The following is a 25,813-nucleotide window of genomic DNA, read 5'->3' on the forward strand; positions in this document are numbered from 1 at the left end:
TCACCATAACTAGTTCAATTGACTCAAATGAACTAGTTAAAGAGTTGTTAAATTGCTATGAGATCTTATGTAACTACACAAGACACAATTGAAACAAAGATGATTCGATTCGATTGAATAGGCTCATGAACATTATATCCATGGTTTGCATAAAGCATTCCTTAGTAATTTAATGTTTTATGTTCAAAGCACATCTTTATATCATAACCTCTTAAGTTCACAAACAAGTTCGCGGACTTAAGTTAACCGGTTGAGTTTTCCAAACTCGGCAGAAATTCTCGGAAAGAGAACTTCCACCAGTTCGCGGACTGGGTTCGCAGACTGAGTTCGCGGACTTAGCACACAAACGAGTTTTGGAAAATCCAGCAGAAATTCTCGGTCGAGAACTTCCGACAGTTCGCGTACTTGGCAAGCCAATTCCACAATCCTCCCGATTTCTCTTGATCAACAAAGTTCGAAAACTTCGGTTCAAGGAATACATGGTTATGTAATCTAAACTCTCATTTCAATAATTGAGACATTCTCAGAGGACGCTATGTAGCCGTTATTCACAGACCGATTCACGTCAGAGCAATTCTCAAAGTGATTGAAACTTTTCATGACTTTCATCACTAGGTGAAGATAAACTTGATCAAAGCGAAACGCTTTACCGATACACGATTTCGAGATAAAAGATAAGCAATGAATGCTCAGCTTGAAATGTCAAATGTGTATGATCTAGTCTATATAGCATACGACTTTTGTCTCATAAGAAGTAGAAGATAGAAGAGATACACTTTTGAGTGATAGATAAGTTCAAGTCTCCACATACCTTTTTGTTGATGAAGTTCCACGGTTCCTTGTATAGATCTTCGTCGTTGTATAATGAATCGCCATGAAGTCCTTGAGCTCAACTATATTTTTCTATCCTAGTCCGAGACTTAGCTATGTAGGCTAAAAATCAAGACTTATAGTTTTGATCACTAACATTGACAAACATGCTTGAGATAGAAACGCATGCGAGGTTGACCGAGCTATGCTCTAAAATCTCCCCCTTTGTCAATTTTAGTGACAAAACTATTAGTACATATGGAATACAAAAAAGATAAACTTTAGTGGCTCTTCCATAGTCTAATATTCAACGTTCCTTGAAATCTTCGTCCTTCCAAGTACTCCAATGATCCCAAAGGTTGTAAGTTTAGCACCATCGTTTTTGAAGATCCATAGCTATAACAATGAGAGAAATCGAGATTCTCGATCATTATTATACAGTTTCATAGTATTATTGTATAACATCAAAGTCCAATTGTATCACAACTTTAACAATAATACTACGGTGATATGTATCACTCCTACTTAGTCAATACTCCATTTCTATCATGGAAACCACTCCCCCTTACACAATGATCCGAAAACCATATGTATTTGTAGTGTGAACTGCAATATTTCTCCCCCTTTTTGTCAATAAAATTGTCAAAAGTACAAGAATGGGATCATAATGAAATTTCCACAAGAGACATTTCATGACCAAAAGAAAAAAATACATACCAACTTAATTTAGATACAATCTAATATCCAAAGCTAACAACATTCATCAAGGAGTTTTAAGATACAAGATAACCCCTATAAAATTCCACAGCCGTACTCCCCGCAAGATATTACCATTAAGCACAAGTTCAAAAGAACTCTCCCCCATTTGATGTCATTCCCGAGAGAACAACAAGAGCGACCTTAATTTCGAAAGAAAAGAAGGATTTTTTATTGGACACCAAAAACCATAGGAATGATTTTCTATATCCAAATCTCAACCAAAATAACCGCAAGAAAACCCATGATTAATTCAATTGGAATACGCAACTAAATCAAACCACAAAAGTGATCAATTTAATTGAAAGTGCTCAACATAAGTAAACTCACGGAGCTACGACTAAGTCAATCATATGGAGATGACTAACTTAACCGTTCAAATACTCAATATAAGGAAAACCTTACGGAATATATGACTACATTAACCAAAGAACATGATAGTGTAACCTTTCATATACTCAACACAAGAACTTGTGGAATATATGAAAATTCAACTAGATTAATTACAAGAGAACCTATAATTAATCTAATTGGAATACAAACAACCAAACTAATCACCGAAGTAATCAATTCAATTATTTTGGGCTCAACATAAAAGAACTTATGGAACCCCGACTAAGTTCATCATATTATATGACCTTAACCATACATGTACTCAACATAAGAAAGAAGACTTATGGAGTACTAACTAAATAACCAAATTATTTGATTAATTTAGTTCCTAATGCTCGACGTATAGCATCTTATGGAACAACCAACAAAGCCAAGGTAAATCGACTTAGTTGTAAGGTGCTCAACATAAGACACACAATGGAGCCTTCACGGTAAAACATAATAAAATGGATCAATGAAGATCAATACCGTGGATAACATACAAGGATCTGTTATATTTTCCATCATAACGACATAAAAGACTTTATCCTTGTTGAACAAAAGATTTTATCCTATTTTCCACCAAATACATGATTGCATAGGCATAACTTTTGTATATGTCAAAAATCCATTCGTCCTTTCATCAATACGAATACCGATTCATGAACGACTTTACTTTTGACTGCAATATGGGACCTTCAAGTTCACAGACGTAAACAATACATATCCCATAAAAATATTGCAATATCACAAACCATTAAAATACTGCAATAAACATCATCCTCCAAATATTTTTAGAATTTAATACCAATAAACCTAAAAAATAACATAAGAAGATGAAAACAAAAATAGCTATGTGTAGTCACAATCATCGCTATTCAAAGCACTATTTATTCTTCCAACTAATCCAAAAAGAAGACATCCTAGGCATATACACCAAAACAAAGACGATCAAACTAAATCTTGTCTGCAACCAGGGATTGAACATAAAAGAGTTCTTCAGTTGCCCTCCTTAGTTCGCCTTTTAGGTAATCAAGGTTCCGTGTTGCGATACCAAGCTGTTCGCGTACGACCTTAAAGTCTTCAAGAAGATTTCCTACCAGTTGTGAAGAAATGTGAACTGGCAGTTTGTCTTCGTTTTCATGATCAAGAGCATGAAAGCACGAGATATTAATAGGACAAAGCTAAACATCATCAAACTTGTTGCTTCCCTCCATTGTGTACTGAAAAGACTTTAGAAAATCTTTTTGCACTTCTAGAACACTTTATAAAAATAAGGGATTCCATCAAACCCTAGGAAACAAGACGTTCGTGAGGGTTGGTGCGTGTACTAGAGAGACAGGCTTATGAAAGACCAAATAAGCCCAAAGAGAAAGAGATGTTGAGGAGCAAACGGAATAAGTAACATCGAATGCAGTACAATCCTGACAGTTTTTCTCAAGATGAAAATCCTGAGAATCATGAGCATAACAAATCATCATAAAAAAGGATGCAATCATGAACATGTCAGGGCATAATAAGATGAGCATGCTTCTCATCATTATTCACTTCTTCTTTTTTCTTATCGGTATTAAGCAAACTACCTGATTTAATTGAAGAAGCATTATCAAGAGAAGACTTAGAAGTACCTGGGTTAACAGCATTCCATGTTTTCTTGATATTCCATCTTAGTTTGTTTATGTGAATCTTTAGATCAGAGACTCGTTTGTTGAAATGTAAGAAGTCTGAATTAATCATCTTATTTGGTTATTTAGTTGTTGCTCCATAATTTTTCTTATATTAGCATGACCAATTAAATTGAGTACTTTTGTGATTAGTTTGGTTGTGTATTTCAATTACATTAATTATGGGTTCTCTTGTGATTAATCTAATTGTATATTTTTGAGTCTCCATAAGTTCACTTATGTTGAGCATTTTTCGATTAAATTAATCATGGGTTCTCTTGTGGTTAATTTAATTGAGTATTTTGGATTCGAATTCATACTTGTATGTGATTTGTTATGTCCAAAGAAATCTTTCTTTTCTTTCGAAATTAAGGTCGCTCTTGTTGTTCTTTCGGGAATGACATATTATGTGGGAGAGTTCTTAATTGAACTTGTGTTTAATTTCCAAATCTTTGTGGAGAGTGCGACTGTGGAATATTATAGGGGTTATCTTTTATCTTTATAAACTCCTTGATGAATGCATTTAGCTTTGGCTTTATGATTGCATCTAAATAAGATGATATGTGTTTCTTTCTTTTGGTCATGAAACGTCTCTTTCGGAAATTTCATTAGGATCCCGTTCTTGTACCTTTGCCAATTTTATTGACAAAAAGGGGGAGAATTAATATGTAGTTCACACTACAAATACATATGGTTTTCGGATCATTATGTAAGGGGGGAGTGGTTTCCATGTGAGATGGAATATTGACTAAGGGGGAGTGATACATATCACCATAGTATTGTTGTTGAAGTTGTGATACAATTGAACTTTGACGTTGTGTAATGATACTATGAAACTGTATAACAATGATTGAGAACTCTTATTTTCTCGTTGTTATAGCTACGGATTTTCAACAAAGATGATGTTGAACTTACAACCTTTGGGATCATTGGAGTACTTGAAAGTGACGAAGATTTCGAGTAATGTTGAAGATTAGACATTAGGAATAGGAGGTACAAAAGTTAATTTATTTGTTTTTTGTATTTCATATGTATTGATAATTTTGTCACTAAAATTGACAAAGGGGGAGATTGTTAGAGCATTTCTCGGTCGAACTCGCATGCGTTGCTATCTCAAGCATGTTTGTCAATGTTAGTGATCAAAACTATATGTCTTGATTTCTAGTTTACTATAGCTAAGGTCTAGGACTAGGATAAAAAGTGTAGTTGAGCTCAATAACTCCATGGAAATCACCATACAAGACGAAAGACTACTCAAGGAACTCGTGGATCTTCATCGACTAAAAGATATGTGGAGACTTGAACTTATCTATCACTCAAAAGTCTATTTATCTCCTATCTTGAGACAAAAGTCGTTTTGCTATATAGACTTAGGTTATACACATTTGCTATTTCGAGCCGAGTTTATCTCGCCTATCTATTTCTCTAAATATGTGTTGGTAAGCATTCGCTTTAGCCAAGTTCATTTTTACCTAGTGACGAAAGTCATGACAAGTTTCAATCACTTTGAAAATTGCTTACTTTGACGAAAAATAGTTTGTGAATAACAACTATAGAATATCAACGTCCTCTAAGAATGTTTAATGATTGAAATGAGAGTTTAGATTATATAACCATTGGAGGATATAAGCATTATTGTGGAAACACATATATGTATAAGTCTTTATCCCTTGAACCGAAGTTTGCGAACTTTGTTGATCAAGAGAACCGGAATAGTGGCGTGAGCCAAGTCCGCGAACTGGCGGAAGTTCTCGACCCGAGAAATTCTGCTGGAATTTGTGAACTCCGTCCGGGAACTTAAGTCCGCGAACCCAGTCCGCGAACTTGAGTAGGTTATATCTAAAACGATGTTTGTGAACTTATTCTTATATAAACTAAGGAATGAAAATTGCAAATCGTGGCTATATAGTTCATGAACCGATTCGAGTGAATCAAATCGTTTTTGCTTCAATTGTGTCTTGTGTAGTTACATAAGTTTTCCTTGAAATTGAACAACTCTCTAACTAGTTCATTTGAGTCACTTGAACTAGTTATGGTGAAGAAGAATATGGTTGATATGAAAGTGATCATATGGTTACCCATTTGGTTGACTATTGTTGAACCAACAAATGTACAAAATTGGGTACGGTTACACAAGCCTAGAAACGTGCTTTTCATTTGTGTGTAACAAGCTAGTTTTCGATCTAACGGTTGAAAGATATTAGCTTGAATCTAATCAGGTTTTCATCTAACGGTGAATATTGAATGCTTTGTTACCAAGCTAACATTGATTGCAAACCTTGATTTGAAAGACTATATAAGGGAGAACTCTAGCAACTGGGAAACCTAATCCCCACACCTTCTGTGTGATACTAGTTGTGCTAATCTAGAGTCGATTCTCCTTTAACCTTTGGTTTCTTCTTCTAAACCAGGTTAACGACTTAAAGATTTCATTGGGATTGTGAAGCCAGACCGACACTACTTTCTTGTAGTTGTATGATCTGATCTTGTTGTTTCTATCGTACGAGTACAATTATAATAATTGGCTTGAGATTGATATCTCCGATAGGCAAGATATAAAAGAAATCACAAACACTTCGTATCATCGTTTGTGATTCCGCAATATCTTTTTTCGCTGCGTCGATTAAGATTATTGTGAGGTGATTGATAATACTAGGTTGTTCTTCGGGAATATAAGTCTGGGTTATCAATTGGTTCCTGTTCACCTTGATTTATCAAAAGACGGAACAAAACTCGTAGGTATATTCGTGGGAGACGGATTTATCTATTACCGTAGACTTTTCTGTGTGATACAGATTTGTTTATTAAAGTCTTCGACTTTGGGTCGTAGCAACTCTTAGTTGTGGGTGAGATCAGCTAAGAGAATCAAATACATAGCATCCTGCTGGGATCAGAGACGTAAGAGCATAACTGTACCTTGGATCAATGTGAGATTGATTGGGGTTCAACTACAGTCCAGACCGAAGTTAATTTGGAGTAGGCTGGTGTCTGTAGTGGCTTAATACAGTGTGTGTTCAAACTGGACTAGGTCCCGGGGTTTTTCTGCATTTGCGGTTTCCTCGTTCACAAAATTCTGGTGTCTGTGTTATTTCTTTTCCGCGTTATATTTTGTTATATAATTGAAATATCACAGGTTGTGCGTTGTTCAATCAATTAGAATATCCGACCTTTTGGTTGTTTATTTAAATTGATTGACACTTGGATATTGATCTTTGGTACCATCCAAGTTATCTCTCTAGTATTTGATAAAGACTCGCAAATTTCTATTTGCTTGAGTATATATCAAATCGAGAGATTGAGATATAAACTCTTTGATATACTTTTTATATAGATTGAGTCTGAATGTCTAGTTGATTCTCTAGAATGTATATTGGAGTTTGTCCATACAGATTGCTAAGCGAAATATTGGGTGTGGTTGTTAGACCCCCCCTTTTTCAAACTGTACACTAATGCCAACATTAATAACACTCTAGTAATAATAATACATCATATATATTATTTTATTTATATTTTCATTTCCCTTAATTTTTATTTATTTATTAAAATAAGGTGACTCTATTTCCACCCTAATTTGTAGCTTTTCTAGTTCAAACAACCCATTAGACTAAGGCATTGAAAACAACAAACTAAACCACATGGTTAGCTAAGTCGGATATAACCTGAACCGAAAAGGTAAATAAAAATATCGGATATTACAATCTCAGGATATAGTGCCAGATTTATAAAATAACATTATGCAACGAGAAGGCTATCATCCAGTGCAACAATTATAGAAGATCATTAGACTTTGAAGGCTCCCAAGTTCAAGGATTACATTAATGTTATAAAAATCAATTTCTAATCTCCAATAATTTTTTAATTTGCATATGTTGTTTCACTACTCCTTGACCTAGGGTTACTGACTTTGATTCACAAATTTCATCGGAATAGATTTAGTGGTCAATTTGGTTTCATAATCTATAAACAAGTAAGAATGCATCTTTATATGTAATTTGTATTTTTCATGGTTTACTAGTTTCATGATGTTTGTAGAGATTATTGATTTAACTGTATAATTTTGATGTTTTGAAAGTGATTGATTTTGTATTTTTCTATATTTGTAAATTAGAGAAGAAGCATTTGAATTTTTCTTTCCTAAACTACACTTGAAATGTGTGTTTAGATGCATTTTGCGAGCATCATTTGATTCAGTAAAAGATATTAAGTTAGCTAATTACTCCAGTTATTGGCTTGGTTACATCGTGCTTTCTGGAATTCAATGGCATGCAAGAGAATAGCTACCTAGTTAAAACTACGGAGTTGTTGTGATCAATGACTTTGCATTGAATTGCATGTGCCAGGTACTCATTTGATAATACATTTTTAGTGAGGTTTCACTACGAGAAAAACAGTAATCTACAATTGTAGATTGACAACTCGTAATTTTAAAGTTGTAAAAGATATCATGTTTTACAACCTTTTCTACTGAAACAGTTGTCAAAGTAAAAACCGTCCAACTCTTAGAACCTAAGAGGTCCAAAGAGTAGTGACGAGAATTAAAACCACAACTTTTTGTATAAAAAGGGTTGCAGAGAGAAGTGACCACATTTAGATTTTACAACTCACATCTTAAAGGTAGTGAATAAGTTTATAACAACACCCATAAGGGTCGTTGAAGATTACAAAAATTTTGATTTTAAAAAATGTTCTTTGAGAGATTCGAACCCAAGCCTATTGTATGTTAACTCAAGTCATCAACCATCATTCCAGCTTCTCAATACTGGTATATTTGTGCTTTTTTTCTGATCAATATTGACAACCTTTACAAAGGTTGTAAAATGAAAAAAATTGGCTTTGAAAAAAAAAGAGGCTGCGGTGAATCAAACTTGAACCTCTTCGGCCTAAGACTAGGATTCCAACCACCCTTCCAGATTTACATGTGTGATCATATTGTACAAGTACATCTATATTGACAAAAAATTTCAACCGAGCCTTAAAAAAAAGGACATCAAATGCGCCATTCTGCCTGAAACATACAAGGCATTCTCTGAATTATACAAGGCCTGCAATCACATTTTAATCAACACACAGAGTACCAGATTCTATATCTCAAAATCTAAATGAATGAAACAAGTGGAGGTGTATATCTATGCAAGTTTTGGTGCAGCAAACACCAGTCATGAAGAAGCTGCAAATGCTCAAAGTTTCAGAGTTCATATGAATGTGTTACCTGTTTTTCTCGCCAAGTGCAGAATTAGGACCAACTCAGTAAATCCCCTTTTCTCTCCTCCTTTATCCGGGCTTGAGACCGGCAACGAAATAAGATATCATTTCAATGGCGGAGTTAAAAAGGAGGGGTTCATCTCAAGAGAAACAAAAAGCATATCATCTCAAGAGCAACAATATTATAAGCCATACAAAGGAAATCCAGGTCTTACACATAAAATGAAATGTTATTACATATGAATACATTTCTGTATATTTGTAACTAGATCAGTCATTTGATTTGTAGAAACTCTAACTTTTTCTTTTGCAGCAATGAAGATAGCATCTGAAGCCCATGTAAAATCTCCACATTGTTCACATATAAGGTAAGCTATGTGCTTATTGTGTTGATTGTTGCATATTTTCAGGTTGAGTTTGTAATTGCAAGTTGAAGAGAAGCACAACCAATTGTGCAGTGGACAATTTTTATAAGAGTGATTATCTTCTCCACAAGCTTGACAGCTTTTCTATGATGGAAGCAACAACAAATTGGCTTTGCAAGGGTCAGAAGCATCATCAAACCATTCAAAGTAGGTACAAGTAGGTATGGTGCACTTGAAAAACATATTTCCATAGGTTTCAGTTTTTTTAGATTGTAGAAATGCTCTCACACCATTACAAGGAACATGCTTGCACCTAGAATAGAGCCAAGGACACACTTTTGTCTCATGATTCCTTTGTTCACAGATAACACACTCACTTAGGATTTTTTTCATTCTCATGTTACTGTTGCTGTTGTTGTTGCTACTACTGCTGCTTGGAGAGTCTTTCACACCTCCACCCATAACTAATTTAGAGTTTTTAAAGCCTAATTGAAGAAATTTCTGAAATCTACACTAATTCACTTAAAATCCTAATTCAGTGTTGCCTAATTTACACAGAATGGGAAATCAAAAAATTAGCAAGGACTAGAATTGTATCATCATTCTCAGTATACTAGTACTTAAACATAACGGGAAATCAAACAAATAATAAAACCCTAAAATGGGTTATAGAATCAGACTTGTGTAACCTTCTTTTCCTTAAGAGATCGAGAAGGTGTTGGTGGTGAATAAATCTTAAGCTCGATCTATTGATGGGTGTTGGTGGTGAAGAAATCTTAAGCTCGATCTATTGATGGGTGTAAATAAATGAACCTTCTTTTCTTTAACAGATCGAGGAGATGAAGTTTGGTGGTGAATAAATCTTAAGCTCGATTTATTGATGGGGTTTTAAAGTTTCGTGGTTCAGGAGATGAAGGAGGAGGTTCTGCGGGAGATGGATGAAGGAAAAAAATGAGGAAAGGAAGATAAGTAGAGGAGAATCGTTGATGGGGAGATTGAATATATAAGAAGATGATAAAAAGATCTTCTGCAACCTTTATAAGAGTTGTAAAATAAAAATAACTTTGAAAAAAATGAAGCTCAGGTGAAAGTCGAACCTGAGCCTCCTCTGTCCAAGTCTAAGACTCAAACCATTCTTCCACATTTACATGTGTGATTATATTTTACACTTACTTTTATATGTATAAAAAATTTCAACTCAACCTTGCAAAAAAGAGAGCAGCAAATGCATCACTTTGCCTGAAACATACAAGGCATTATCTGAATTATACAAGGTCTGCAATCACATTTCAATCAACACTCACAGTACCAAATTCATGCAAGTTTTGGTGAAGCAAACACCAGTTCTGAAGAAGCTGCAAATGCTCAAAGTATTGACTGCAAAAAAAAATACAACTGCATAACTGCAAAAAAAAAGCAAGAAATTGGTTACCATTGCATGATTCAAGTAACCAATTTCTGCACATTACTTCATAAAATCTGTATTTAGAACTCAATAAATCACCTTTTCTCTCCTCCTTTATCCGGGCTTGAGACCGACAATGAAATGATATATTATTTCAGTGGCAGAGTTAAAAAGGGGGGTTCATCTCAAGAGAAACAGATAGCATATCATACCAACAATGTTGCAAGTCATAATTAAAGATAAATAAATAGAATGTCATTTTAAAAGAAAAATTACAATCTGAAGCAAAATAGGTTCGGCGCATCAGTGGAAATGAAAAGAGTAATTAAACCCACCATTAGTGACACTTCTTTTTCTTATTCTTATTCTTCTTCTTTTCGGGAACCACTAAGATAGGTTCAGCATCAGTTCTTGCATAAGTCTCGGGCTTGTCATCCATTTGTAAGTCAAGAGTTGAAGGATCCACCGGTAGGCATATTGTGTCTTCATGTTCATTGTATTGCTCTAATTCATGGAAACCCCTAGGTGGTGGTTTCAACATCACAAACCAATTAGACGAATATGACTCTCGATAATAGAAAACTTGTCGGGCTTGTGACGCTAAAATGAATGGATCATTCTGATATTGGTTCTTATACTGACGTAAGTTGACTAATGTAAAGCCTTTTTCTTGCTTGACACCAAAATAGGTGTGAGCCCAGTCACATTTGAATATGGGAATTTGAAACATATGCTGGTAGTCCAACACAAGAATTTGTTCTAAAACACCATAAAAACCACTACTTATTTGTGATGCTGCAACTAAAGATTTTGACTCAATTAAAACACCATTGTTTTGTGTGACTCTTAGAATATCCTTCGTGATAAACCTTGACCCATTTATTTGCAAGCCTTTATATGAGACACATTTTTCTAAAGGACCATATTCCAACCACTGTACTGTACTTGATACAGATATGCCTCGATTAATTTGCATTTCAACCTATAAATATAATCTAGTTAGCAAAACACAATGACCACAATAATGGGTGCAAGCTCTATGCAAAAAGGAGGTATTACTCAGGGAAAATGAATCAAACATATAACAAATGACATATAACATATAACAAATGACCAAGTGGTGGTGCACGTACCTTTTGCCGTATCCAATCTGCAAATGTGTCTGAGTGTATGGAAAGGAGTTGGTCTTCACTGTCAGTATGGGAGGATCTTAACTCATCCATGCGCATTCTAATAAGAAAAAAACTAATATGAAAAAGACCCGTAAGGGTATTAACTAATAACAATTTCAAATGAACATATAACGTCATACTTACGTTCTATATGGGTCAATTGCTGCTGTGTTAAAAAGCACATATCTATGAGCGATCTTTAGCATATCACTACCAATATACACTTGAACACCTTTAGAAAGAGGACGCCCTGCCGGTGTGGAATCATGTTGAATGTTTTCATTACGGCTTTGATTTACTTCTCCTTCATATGCTTTGTCTGCATGAACATCTAAATACCTGACGCACTTCATTTCCAAGTAACACTCTGCTATACATGCTTCAGGTTGTGCATAATTTTTTACGTATTCTTTGAATATCTTCATATACCTGCGATAGACCAAACCTTTAATTACTATCACCAAACTCCCATTTACATTAACAAATTTTTTAATAATAATAAAACAAGTAATACCTTACAAATGGATACATCCTACGATATTGTACGGGTCCACATAAACGCACTTCTCGAGCTAGGTGAATTGTCAAGTGTATCATCACATCAAAAAATGATGGAGGGAAGTACATCTCCAACATACACAAAGTCAAAACAATTTCTTCTTCAAGTTCTAATAATCTAGTCAGATCAACAACCCTTTGGCATATTTCGTTAAAATAAGAACATAACCGGTTAATCGCAGTACTTGGCCCATCAGGTAAAAGTCCCTTCAAAGCTACAGGTAATATTTTTTGCATAAGAACATGGTAATCATGAGCCTTAAGGACACCCAAGCAACCATCCTTCCAGAAATGCCTCCTAAGATCAGAACTATACCCATATGGAACTTTCAAATTTCTCATCCTATTATAAAATATACCCTTTCCCTTGCCGCCTAAGTTATATGGTCCTGGTTCAAGCCATGTTTTGCCATCTATGATTTTTGGATGCAAGTCTTCTCTGATTCCCATACTTTTCAGATCATTACGGGAGTTTAAGCCATCTTTTGTTTTGTTCTTTATATTCAATATAGTACTAAGGAGACTCTCACAGACGTTTTTTTTTCCGTATGCATAACATCAATATTATGACGTAGTAACAAAACCTAGCAAGGAAGAAACATAACATAAAAGTATGAGCATACAAGTCACTTGGTCGTACGTTCCATAACAGGGAAACAACATCATGATATGGATATTAGGAACCTAGCACCGAGACTTACAATGAAGATAGGAATTTCAGAGTGAAAAGAAGATAATTTGAGGTTAGAATTTACCTTCCAGTAAGGCAAGTCGAAAAATATCTACCGTTTATTGAATATCGGATGGTCATGATCCTGTGCACGAGAACCAGCAGCAACACTCGTATCGGCATCAGTAGCAACTGCCCTTTTCTGCTTCCCACACTTAGAGTTACCGTCATTTGCACCTGCTGCTCTGCTCTGACCCTCTTTCTTCTTCTTCTTCTTCTTTAACTCTTTATCTTTCCTTTTCTCCGTCTCGTTCTACTTCGTTTTTCCAAAGTCATTCACAATACTGCTCTGACGTTGAAAAGCCTCTGCACCAGACATAGTAGGTGGCTTTTCCTTCCTCTCAATCTCTCCATTGAAACATGCTTTCTTCTTACTCGATCGAAGAGAATGATTATGAGGTAGAAATCTCCTATGATTCATGTAAATAGTTTTACGACTAAACGACAAATAGTTTGAAAGAGTATTATCAACACAAATAGGGCAGGCTGCCTTCCCTTTATACGTACATCCAGATAGGTTACCATAAGCAGGAAAATCATTTATCGTCCACATCAATAATGCCTTCAAGTTGAACATTGTCTTACTATACGAATCATAAACCTCGACCCCGTCATTCCACAACTTAATCAGATCATCAATCAGTGGTTGCAAATATATATCGATGTCTCTACCTGGTTGTTTCTTTCCTGGAATCAGCAAGCTTAAAATAATATTGTCGCCTTGCATACACAGCTGAGGGGGGAGATTATATAACACAAGCAACACCGGCCAACAACTGTGGGATGCGAAAAGATCGCCAAAAGGATTAAATCCATCAGCAACAATCCCAAGACGCAAATTACGCGGTTCTGAAGAAAACTCGGGGAACTTTGTGTCTATGTGCTTCCAAGCCAAAGAATCCGTTGGATGACGCATCTTCCCATCTTTAATCTTATGATTCGCATGTCATATCAACTGCTGAGCTAGCTCTGCTGATTTATACAATCTCCTTAATCTCGGCACAATGGGGAAGTATCTAAGCACCTTCACCGGTATCTTCTTTTTGGGCTCGTCTATCATGTCAACATCGTCCATGTTAGATGTGTCTTCCTTCCACCTAGAATAGTGATATTTAGGACATTCATCTGCGTCTTTCAAATCATTTCTAAACAAACAACAATCTTTCTGACATGCATGTATTTTCTCATAAGTGAGCTGGAAAGCTTTCGGCAACTTCTTTACTTCATAAGTTGATTTAGGAAGACAATGACCTGGGGGCAACACTGAACCAATTGTCTTGAGAAGATCGTAAAAAGCCCTTCGAGATAAACCATTTACTGTCTTCTGCCTATATAACTCAGTAGTCATAGATAGCTTCGTGTGTGTAGTACAACCAGGGTATAAAGGGAAGTCAGCCTCTTCAATCTCGTTCAGCAACCCTTCGTCGTGGTTTGGCAACCCTTCGTCCTGCCTAGGTTCACAAACCCCTTGCCCTGGTTCGACATCGCCTTCAACATTAGCATCTGTCCACATCTGGTAGAAAGTACGTTGACATGTTGCTCCCTCTTCACGAACATTATTAAAATTGCTAACCTTCTCCCCGTGAAGAACCCACTCGGTGTAAGTAGGATCCATACCCCGTTTTAGCAAGTGCATATGTATTGTACCAGGAGGAAGTGGTGCAGCAAGATTCTTACAATCCACACAAGGACAACTAAACTTAGAAGGATTTCCAAGTTTCTCATGAGCCAACTCTGCGAACTTCTTTACTGCATCCTGGTATGGAACTTCCCCCTACATTAAAACTCCAATGGTTAGATGTCACTAAGATCAATTAATCTCATTATGAGACATACACATCAAATGTAAAAAATTCATCTACAAGCCATGACCCTGTAGAGACAGTTATGACTTGGCTTTACCTTGGCCAACTAACTCAATCTTTATTCATCATTTTACAAGTCAAGATCCTTGTTCAGCTCAATATGAATCTCTATTCCCTTGCCACTGTGAATGAAAAATATTCTCATATTAAAACATATATAAGATGCTAAAGGTTCAAAACTCTATCATTCACAGAACAAATCAAACAACAAGCCAAATAACTAGCGCATACATACCATCCATTAGCTAGACTTCTTTTCAGCAAAATTTGTACTTCACCTGCTACCCTATACAGTTGGCTCAATCTGCAAAAATCAAACAACCCAAAAAAATTTATTTCAACCATTTGCAGAATTGAATGCATCAATTTCGAAGAACCCAAAAAAAATTTAATGCAACTGTTTGAAATGATTGAAATTAAATGCAACCCTAAAAATTTAATCCAAGCCAATCATCAAAATTTAATGGAACCCTAAAAATTTAATCCAAGCCAATCATCAAAATTTAATGCTACAAAATCATCAAAACGAATTAAATGCAATGATTGAAAAACGAATTTAATGCAACCCAATCAACAAACCCTAAATTTAATGCAAATTAAGATGAAACAATTAAATTTTTTTTTAAAGAAATCGGTTACAGACCCGTGAAACATATCGAGAAGGTATTAACAGAGCTTAAGAAGATGGATCTGTTAATGGACAAGCTCGATCTGTTGATGATGTTAACAGAGCTTAAGAAACTCTATCCGTTGATGAAGAAAAAAACGACATGCTGATGAAAAATTTAAGAAACTCGATTTGTTTCCTCGATCTGTTGATGATGTTGAGTGATGGTGGTTTGATTGATGGTGTTTCGGCAGATGGAGGAGGTGTTTTCCGTGGTTGGAAGAAACATAAAAGAAGATAAGAAAAATAAAAGAAGGGGTGGAGGAGGTTAAGGAAAAAAAAGAAAAGGATACAAAGGAATAAATAAATAAAAACAATGGACGACTAGAGATTGAAATGGAAGTTGTGATGCACTAATTTTTTTCTCATGGGCCTTTCACAACTCTTAGAAATAGTCGTCGTAGGGGTTTTTTCGTCATGCTAAACTTTTTCACTTCTGATAAAAAAAAATCACTTCTATTAATTTTTTTCACTTCTGCTAAGTTTTTTCACTTCTGCTAAATTTTTTCACTTCTGTTAATCTCGAACAAGTTCACATCAGGAGCATCTCAAGCTGCACCCTCTAGTGAAGTTGTTAAGAAGCAGAAATGTGCAAAGCTCAGATTGTACACAGGTCCATGTCCAAATATGCAAGTCAGGAATGTAAATGATACTTTCTCAGATCTTCAAGACAGCGAAGACGAAGAAGATGAAGATGATGAACAAGAAGATAAGGGAAATGAAGAGGTGGAAAATGAGAACGTGGAAAAAGAGAATGAGGAAAATGAGGACGAGGAAAATGAGAACGATGACGAGGACCATGGCGTGGGAAATAAAAATGAAACAGAAGCTCAGGTATGACTGTATGTCCAAGATTTTCATTTGTATCTTTATGTTAGTTTTTCCATCCTTAACTCTTTTGCTTAATAACTGCAAAAACACTTGGGTTTTGCAGGAAAACCCGAAAAGAAAGTACGTTCCACGTGGCCCAACAAGGATGAGTGCACTAGGGCTAACAAATGGTAAGAATGGAAAGGAAGCTGTTAGCTTTAACAATAAGGATCGGCCCATTGGTGATCCTTCGGTGCAGCTTGCAAGTGTGTTGGGAGTTCTGGTTAGGAGAAACATCGCACTAAAACAAAGGGATTGGAGACTTGTCCCTAAAGAATCCAAAGATAACATATGGGCGGTTGTCCAGGTAATTTCTTAACTCTTCAAATTTCAAACTCTTTTACTTATATAATGTATCAAGAAGATTTACACATTCTCTCTATAACTCTTTTAACTCTTTTTCTTGTATTTGCAGCAAAGGTTTGTTGTCGATGAGTTTTACAAAGATTACTATGTTGGAAAGATGGGATGTTATCTTAAAGAGGCTAGGTCAAGGAAAGTCGGGAAGATACTCGCCTTAGATGAGCTAGAGAAAGAAGAAAGAAAGAAGAAGCTGGCAGCACTGAAACCAGAGAATAGCACTGTCAATGAGTGGGAAGAGTTCGTGAAACATGTTTGCTCGGAGGAATTCAGAGTAAGTGTTTATATCACAATAAAATATTTTTTTTGGCGTTAAACCCTTGCACGTTCACTGTTCTTGGTGATGTCTTGTTATTTAACGACGTTCCGTACTTTATCAGACAAAAAGATTCTGGATGCAACAAATCAGGAAGAAATACACCACTCCACACACTATCAGTAGACTGGGTTGGGTGAGACTCGAGGCTAAGATGGTATGTTATGTATTTTTATTCCTATGTTCATTATATGTTCACTGTATTCAAATTGTTCATATGTTAACTAGCTGGATTATTGTATTGTTTACAGCAAAAGGAACGGAAAACACAAGAAGAGATTGATAGAGTCGAAGTTTGGACAACGGGTCACAAACATAAGGAAGGAAAGGAACCTAATCCGGGTATTGTGGAGGCTTTGGTGAGAACTCAACTCTTCTTTATGTTATTTCTTTGTTTCTTTCTCTGGTTTATGTATCTTTAAATGATGCAAAAATGTGACTAGTCGGGTTAAATATACACAATTACAGGAAAAGATTCAAAGAGCAGCAGAAGAGCATGGTGCTGATGTTGGATCATCTGTGAAAGATGATCTTCTTTCCAAAGCTCTTGGTGACGACAAACCAGGGAGACTGAGAGGAATTGGGTATGGAGCGACAAAGACAAAAATGGCTGTCAAGACCCATTATAAGAAGATCATCAAAGAGTGTCGGGACAGTATGAAGGAAGTGAACGAGAGACTTGCACTTTTAGAGGTGAGAACGTACTCATTCATGCATTTAGTTTTTTTTTGTTTTGTTGTTGATGAATGAAACTTGCCTCTAATACTGCAGGTTTGGTGTTGGTATAGGAAAAGACGTCGAGTTGTGTCTGCCATGGTGCCTCACACTTGCACAACGTCAGTCCAAAGGTCAGTGTGTTTATATATGTTTGTACAGCTGCACATCGCCAGTTCAAATTTATTTCTTGGCATTATGCCAATTTCTTATGTTGTTGTTGTGTTTATCCTGCAGTCTGGAAATGCTAGCAATGTTGTTGGTAGCACTAGCATGACTGTTCCCCACCATGAAAATGACAGCCCAATCGGCAGACCAATGGCAGGGGGAGTGCTAGAGAAGGGTAAATATTGCAGGTTGCTCAGTTGGTACAATGAGAATGAGGTTGTTGCTGACGCGATTATTACCGAAACAGATCCAAAGATGAAGTGCCATGGAGATCCAATAGGTTTTGCAGCTTACAAGGTAACTGTCACTACATCTATTGTTGATGATGCCATTCTCTACAAGCAAAGCGGCGAGTTGAAGACTGTATTTGACGTTGTAGGAACTTATATCACATGGGCCAAGGATCTCATATTGCCTGCAATCTGACTTGTTATTATGTTTGGGGAGTGTTCATAAAACAATGTTGTTCTTTTTTTGTTGCTCTTATCAGCTTAAAACAATGTTGTTCTTTTTTGGTGCACTTATCAGTTTAAAACAATGATGTTCTTTTGTGGTGGTTGTGAGAATGTGTTATCACCAGGTTCAAGTGTTTGAATGCTGTTACATTTTAATTGAACGAAGCCAATTTATATATTTTCCGGTGAATCAGAATCAAATTTATATATATTTTTTTTATAAAATGTAAATGAATCACAACTCCTAAAACAAGCCTCACACTACATACACAAGCATAGTGATACAATTTTCTACTACACAGAGTATTGGTTGTGAAACAATTGAATTATAACCAAACTATGTGTTGTCAAAATAAAATTATAGTACACAAACAAGAATTGTGATACATATTTCTGCTACACATACTATTGGTTGTGAAAATAAGCTTGTACTACATAAACAAGAATAGTGATACATATTCTTGCTACATAGTGCATTGGTCGTGAAACAAGCTAACTATAACCAAATCTAGGGGTTGTGAAAATAAAGCTACACTACATAAACAATTGTTGTATCACAAACTTCTGCTACATATTAATAGTGTTGTGAAAATGAAATTATACTACACAAACAATAGTTGTGATATCTTTTTCTGCTACACATAATATTTGTTGTGAAAATAAGCTTGTACTACACAAACAAGAATAGTGATGCATATTCTTTCTACATAGTGCATTGGTCGTGAAACAAGCTAACTATAACCGATCTATGGGTTGTGAAAATAAAGCTACACTACATAAACAATTGTTGTATCATATACTTCTGCTACATATTAGTAGTGTTGTGAAAATGAAATTATACTACACAAACAATAGTTGTGATATCTTTTTCTGCTACACAAACCTATGGTTGTGAAAAAAGAGTTGAGTAAGAGTTGAGTATGTTATACAACTAAAGTAGGAGTGGAGAAGGGTGTATACACAACAGTTGGCGGAGTGGTATACATTGGAACGACAATCGTGTTTACAACTGTTATTGACGAGTTGTAAAGAATTGAGGACTTTCTACAACCCCCTTGTGCAACCCATAGATATGAGTTGTCGTATATCGTATGACAACTGTTATCTGGTGTAGTTAATCGCTATTTTTTCCGTAGTGTTTTATAAGTTGTGGTCGCCACCTTTGATGATAAAAATGGATTACAAGCTTGTTGTCTTGTAAAATCCGTTGTGGAAGATATATGGTGGCCATACATCAAAACCAAGATAGTAAAACCAATTCAAGATAGGAAATACTTCAATTAAATTTATATTACGGAGTACTTTTAAGAATCACTTAACGGTGCTCATTTTAGAGATTGTAGTATCCGGTCGCCGATAACAACTTTAAGTTTCAAGAGTTACTTGTAGAAAAACTCTATGGTTTGAATATTTATGATAAATACTACCCACTATGACGCGGTTGCTAATTCTGTCGCTGGGAGAGTACTTTATGCCAGACTGAATTCAGGTTGGTTGCATAATTCCTTACTTATTGTTGCCATTAACACATTCTGAATTCTTTTTGAGTTTTTCTTGATACCATAGGATGTCAGAGAAGGGACTTATACGGTGAGGAAGTCAGCAAACTAGTTTTGTTAGTATGATACATTTTGAGAGGTCATGGAACTGACACCAATAGTTAGTTCAGATTGTTAGGCAAAAATCATAGAATTCGATCACTCGAACTTTGTATTAATTGTCGGACGCCCTTGCTTGTTAACACAATAATTAGTTTAGAAATATTCTTCTCTTAATGCATGTGAAAGTCAAGTTTGAGTGGAGAGTTCCAGTTGAGAAATGAGGATCGCAGTACACGTGAAAATTCTTTGCTTAGTCATAATCTATCTTCCACCAAATATTTATAATTTTCTCATGTACTGTGTAGTAGAACTAGGTCTCAACCCGTGCCGTACCGGCACGGGCAGGGATATGTGTTTCAAATGTATTCATCTATTCATACATGTCGTAGTTGTCTGAGAAGAATTGAACCGATCGATCTATGTCTAAACGTTTTGAGGAGTTGGTTAATAAACATGTCCTTATCCTCGAATCTTTTAATATTGTGTATGTAAGTCATACAACCTTTTGGGATAAACATAGTTAATTGTTAGAGCAAATCCTAGGGTAGTAGTTAGAACATTACTTCGTTCACTACTTCAAAAAATATCATCAAAGGTCATTCACCAAACTTGTAACAAAAATAAAAACACCTAAAATTACTTTAAAATCAATTAGATTAATCTTGCAAAATCTGTTAGCATTAGAATTTAATTTTTCTCTTTGATATAAATTGTTGGGTTCCCAATTTACATAGATTTGTGTTTATTCATTTTCCTAAATTTTATAATAGTATTTAATTCTTGATCCATTTCTTTTCTTTTCTCTTCACCTATTATCATGAATTATTTCTCAAGCATGCATAATTACATGAAGTTGGGGAGAAATGACAAAAACAGAAATCATGACAAAAAAAGGGAATAAAGAGAGATGTGAGAAACTGAAACAATTACAATTAAATCACGCGTAGCGTTGCATAATCTGATGAAGTATGGGAAAAACAATGACAAAAACAGAAACCATGACAAAAAAGGGGAATAAAGAGAGATGTGAGAAACTGAACCGATTACAATTAATTCATGTGTAGCCTTGTGTTTGGTCAATTTTTTTTATAGGTTTCATTTTTCTTCCTGCCCCCTACTCGGCAAATTTTAAAATCACATCTTCTTTTTTGAAAAAATTTGGCCTTTAAAATTGTTTTAATTTTAAAAAATAAAAAAAAAAGTAATTTGAAAACTAAAATCAAATTAAAACAAAACAAAGAAAAATCAACCAAGGGTGAAGGACACCTTTTTCACCCTACTACCATTACTACTACTACTTCCACCACCACATTATCGTCACCACTCCACCAGTTTCACCAATACCCACCGCCATTATCCCGATCGCCGATCCACCACCATCAAAACCACCTTTAGTGCTTAATTTACCTATCTTAGGACCCATTTTCTCACCCTACTATCACTACTTCTTCCACCACCACATTATCGTCACCACTCCACCAGTCTCACCAATACCTACCACCATTATCCTCACCACTCCCCACCATCACAACCACCATTAATGCTTACTGATATGGTTAATATCAAATAATTTTATTATGTATCAACAAAAATATATTTATTTGATTAATTAAAGAAACATTTATTATGAAATATCAATTGAACATTTATTATTAAATTTTAATTAAACGTAATCATTTATAGCAAGTATAAATTGATTGTTCTTTATCTAGCTTAACTTGTCCAAACTTTGTTTTGTATTCTGGAAATGTAATCAATTTTATTTTAATACTAAAAATCGTGATTTATTAGATCGGTACTATAAATAGCTGGGATCCCATTTGGGTGACCCAGCGGTCATGATCATATTGTCTTATATGATTTAGTATCCTCCTCAAAATATTTGTGTTTTGTCCTCACCAGTTGTGCTAAAAACAACCAACTACATCTATCACAATAAAATGTTGCCCATTTTGTAAAGACACAAAACTATTATTGTCAACTACTATTCACTAATATCCACCTCCATACGTAAAAACCATGCACGCCCACTACTTTTTCCACCACCAGTAATGTTACCACCTCCACCACTCACAAATACCCGCCATTGTTTTCACCACCCACTGCTTCTTTCACTACCACCATTGAAAATTATCAATATAATTTTTAACCGGGGTCACTGTAGTATAATGGTAAAGTCATTGGGTGATGATACAAGTTACCTGAGTTCGAAACTCGCCAGCACCAAATTCTTTACCGATTAATATATATATATAGTTTTTAATAAACTTATTTATTAATAAAAATATGTATTTATTAGATTCATTAAATGAACATTTAATGTTACCACCTCTACCACCCAAAAATACCTGCCACTGTTTCCACCACTCACCGCTTCTTTCACTACCACCATTAAAATTTTATTAGTATATTTTTTAACCCAGGTCGTTGTAGTACAATGATAAAGTCATTGGGTGATGATACCAGTTACCTGAGTTCGAAACTCGCGAGCACCAAATTCTTTACCTCAATACATATATATAGTTTTTAATAAACTTATTTCTTAATAAAAAAATATGTATTTATTAGATTCATTAAATGAACAACTATCATGAAAAATTAATTAATCATTCATCATGAGCAATTAATAAGACACTAATTAATAAAGTGTTTATAATGGTTAGTTGAAAAAACCACGACCGTCAATTTATCCTGTGAACACTCAAACCACGAAGGGATCCGAATGCTCACAATCAATCATCATCATCTAAGGAGATTTGTGATGATGATATCCAAGTGTTGATTCATTGGCTCAAAAACTTCGGGTTTATCATAGCCTCATCTAACAACTCCATGCGAGGCGTTTGCGCACGGGATATAAGTACAAGCAAAGAAAACAAAACGTATAAGTAAAGATCCATGGGGCTAAATAAATATAAAGTGCTGAAATGTAAATAAGACCAAGGTTTACGTGGTTCAGCACTAAGGCCTACGTCCACGGGGTTTGTTGTTTTACTATATTCTTCACCGTTACACGAATAGTCGAATGACTTTTGGGTTTACATGTTTCTCTCCTCTAAATGATTAACTTACACTTGCAAACTCTCTCTCTCTCCTCTTCCTTTCCTCATTCTTCGACCCCCCTTCCTCTTGGTGGAGACGGGGTATTTATAAGGTTAGAGTGTGGGACCCATCTCTGATGACCGTTGGAACCTTATCTTCTTGTGTCCTTGCGTCTATCACGCAGAGGTCCGCGTTTTCCCTTTGATCCCGCAGAGGCATCCACGCTCGTTCCACAGGTTGATCGACACGTACACTGCTCAGAGTGTTTAATGCGGGTAGTTGAGGAGTCTGCTCGTGTCAGACAAGTGTCTTCTGCCCCTGTCACGTCCGTGTCAGCTAACTTCTCTCCACCGTTGATCCTAGCTTCTCTTTTGGGGATGCGATAAAGTAACTCCTCGGGGTTTTATTGGTGTTTCGTAGCGCATCATGTTTTGATGTTTTGGCCTGCATGCTTTCCACGTATCTTTTTATATACACGTGTCTGATAGTGAGATATATGTGTACACAATTTGCCCCTTTTCTTCGGGCTTGAATGTCTAATGGGTGCCTTGAAGAAAAATATCGTCGCATATTCTTCTCACTCCTAATAACTTCTCCTAGATACTTGGGCACGTCTTTTTTCGTGCATGAACTGCTTATGTAACGGGCACGTTTCCCATTCCTCCATTAATTTCCTTCTCTTTCTTTCGGATATATTAAAGTAACCTTCAAACATATTGATCTCGAAATATTCAAGGAAAATCATGAGCTCCAAGCCTTCAGAGTTCGTTTCTATGCCCCTGAGGATGATATTACTTATGATCTTATCTCAAAGTATGAATTCGATGAATTTCATTTGTTAACAACGGTTGGAGCGTTCGAAGCTGGTCTTATGCTGCCGTTGTACAAATCAGGTGATTCCTTCTACTATGACGTGCTCGCTAGTCGTGAAGGCTCTTCCACCAATACTCACAGCAGTTCCGTATCCCAACTATCGGGGAATTATCTCCGCGCCCTGAAAGAGTGATATCTGCGGAGTAAGGGGGAGACGTCGATGACTTGCTACGTCCCCAATCCCGCGGAGAAGGAATGGTATACTCCTGAGAATTTCAATAACTCCTTCGGTGATTACGTCAATAGTAGGAACCGCAAGCCGTGGAGTGTCAGCCTTCGGAATCTCGCTGCTCCTCGGGGCGAGATTCGTCTGTTAAATGAGGTCAGCGATGCCAAGCTGAAATACGTTCCTGGCACAGAGGGGTCTAGTCATCGGAAACTCTTCCCAGCGCGCGAGAGGATCAAGCGCGATCATGACTACGAGTGGCACGCCACTGTTATCGAAATAGTTGGTCCGTGGGCTTACGGTTGGATTCCTGGTCCCCGCGGTTGGCGGCCTACCGAGAGTAGTAAGCCACGCGAGTCTCCTCCTGCTCGTTATGGAGAATTCTGTCCCTGGCGTTTGAACTTTGCGGGTATGAATTTTCCTTATGCCCTTGACGTCGTAGAGGGGGACGAGGAGGAAGGTTCTGGTGCTATACTTCCACCGAAGAATACCTCAACTGCTCAGGTACGCGGATTCTAGCTGCGCTTCTCCTTTTTTAGAAATTCATCTGACTGGAAAAATAATTCTTTTTGTGGTGTTGTTTTTCAGGTGTTGAAGAAGAAAAAGATTAAGCCGAAGCAGTCTTCTACTATTGTGATGGGCGAGGCTGAGGCCCAAGAAGAAGTTACTAGTCCAGTGAACGAAGAGTTTGCTGAGGATGAGGAGATTACAGATGGGGAGGAACGTACTGGTACTTCCCCTATCAATGTCGAAGAAGAGGTCTTCGTTGGTCATGTTGGTGATGAAGGAAGGAACGAAGCCGTGGTGGCTGATGGCGTTGTTATTGGGGACATTTCTGTCCCTGCTGGTGATGTCGCGGATACCCTTCCCGCCTCTCAAGAATTTTCTTTTGATCGGATGTACTCCACGGGAGAGTTCTTTGACGATGCCCTCGATTTTCCCGAGGACTTCTCTTTACTTTCCCCCAATGATAATTGGGATGTTCTTGGTGGTGATGGTAATGGAGACGCTGCTGTTGAAGATGGTGGCGCGGAGGAGCAAGCTGCGCATGTAGGCGCGGAGGAGCATGTCGACATTTGTGCTGAGGGGGCCGTGTCAGAGAAGGGGAAATCGGTCATTGATGCGCCTGCTGATAATCTTCCACAGTCGCCGACGTCTGAGGGCGAGGACGCCATCATGGATTGGTACAAGGAAAAGAATCTTCTATTTGTCCATCATCCCGCCCCTGTTGTTGCTCGGGAAAAGGAATCTACTGCGTATACCCGTCACATGATGGAGATGTCTTCTAAGGCGCGGGTGTCTGAAGCCTGGGGAAAAAATTTGAATGTTCCCGAAGCTACCCTTGTGCCGGAGCCTACTACTTCCGTTGCAGATATGATGGCCATCGCCGACGGGTATCAATATAGCTTTCCGCAGCAGCGTGTCTTGGAGGTAAATTTTCGTACATACTTTTTCGTGACAATCGAATGCTTCGGTGAAATAATGTTTGTCATCTTGATGTGTAGATGATGAGGAGTGAGCACTGTAACCACGTGCTGTATCAGTTCTTCAAAGCGAAATCTCTGAAGCTCGAGGCTAAGCTTCGTCACAGAGAAAAGGAATTATCTGAGGCTGAGGTCGAAATAGAAGAACTGAGAAAAAGCCTCAAGGAGAAAGAGAAGCTTGGTGAAGCAGAGGCCGGT

At 36.6% G+C, this 25,813-nt stretch overlaps 2 protein-coding genes and 1 long non-coding RNA gene across 3 annotated transcripts; 2 read left to right on the top strand and 1 right to left on the bottom strand.

Annotated features, from left to right (window-relative positions):
- Window positions 1–10,911: 10,911 nt before the first annotated feature.
- LOC113350028 lies at window positions 10,912–12,754 on the bottom strand. Its single transcript, XM_026594093.1, has 4 exons — window positions 12,261–12,754; window positions 11,891–12,175; window positions 11,708–11,804; window positions 10,912–11,556 (listed from the first exon to the last, which is right to left on the bottom strand). Exons 1-4 carry the CDS (start codon window positions 12,752–12,754, stop codon window positions 10,912–10,914), a joined length of 1,521 nt encoding a protein of 506 aa, XP_026449878.1.
- Window positions 12,755–15,720: 2,966 nt separating this feature from the next.
- LOC113350034 (nucleoplasmin-like protein ANO39) lies at window positions 15,721–16,957 on the top strand. Its single transcript, XM_026594106.1, has 5 exons — window positions 15,721–15,781; window positions 16,108–16,400; window positions 16,501–16,743; window positions 16,852–16,856; window positions 16,900–16,957. Exons 1-5 carry the CDS (start codon window positions 15,721–15,723, stop codon window positions 16,955–16,957), a joined length of 660 nt encoding a protein of 219 aa, XP_026449891.1.
- A 25-nt stretch (window positions 16,958–16,982) lies between these two features.
- LOC113332400 lies at window positions 16,983–17,449 on the top strand. Its single transcript, XR_003351493.1, has 3 exons — window positions 16,983–17,070; window positions 17,177–17,269; window positions 17,364–17,449. It is a non-coding gene; the product is annotated as an uncharacterized LOC113332400 (long non-coding RNA).
- The last annotated feature ends 8,364 nt before the right edge of the window (window positions 17,450–25,813 follow it).

Source organism: Papaver somniferum, chromosome 1 (genome assembly GCF_003573695.1).
Source record: "Papaver somniferum cultivar HN1 chromosome 1, ASM357369v1, whole genome shotgun sequence".
Classification (NCBI taxonomy): Eukaryota; Viridiplantae; Streptophyta; class Magnoliopsida; order Ranunculales; family Papaveraceae; genus Papaver; species Papaver somniferum.

What these genes read in the sequence shown, in the direction of transcription:
- LOC113350028 (XM_026594093.1), bottom strand. Translation starts at nt 12,754, where the DNA reads ATGGGAATCAGAGAAGACTTGCATCCAAAAATCATAGATGGCAAAACA. An exon ending in GCAATTGACCCATATAGAAC is followed by an intron (nt 11,805 to 11,890) that starts GTAAGTATGACG and finishes TTTTCTTATTAG; the next exon opens with AATGCGCATGGATGAGTTAA. An exon ending in CAGATTGGATACGGCAAAAG is followed by an intron (nt 11,557 to 11,707) that starts GTACGTGCACCA and finishes TTATATTTATAG; the next exon opens with GTTGAAATGCAAATTAATCG.
- LOC113350034 (XM_026594106.1), top strand. Translation starts at nt 15,721, where the DNA reads ATGTTGAGTGATGGTGGTTTGATTGATGGTGTTTCGGCAGATGGAGGA. An exon ending in TGGAGGAGGTGTTTTCCGTG is followed by an intron (nt 15,782 to 16,107) that starts GTTGGAAGAAAC and finishes AGTTCACATCAG; the next exon opens with GAGCATCTCAAGCTGCACCC. An exon ending in AAAATGAAACAGAAGCTCAG is followed by an intron (nt 16,401 to 16,500) that starts GTATGACTGTAT and finishes TGGGTTTTGCAG; the next exon opens with GAAAACCCGAAAAGAAAGTA.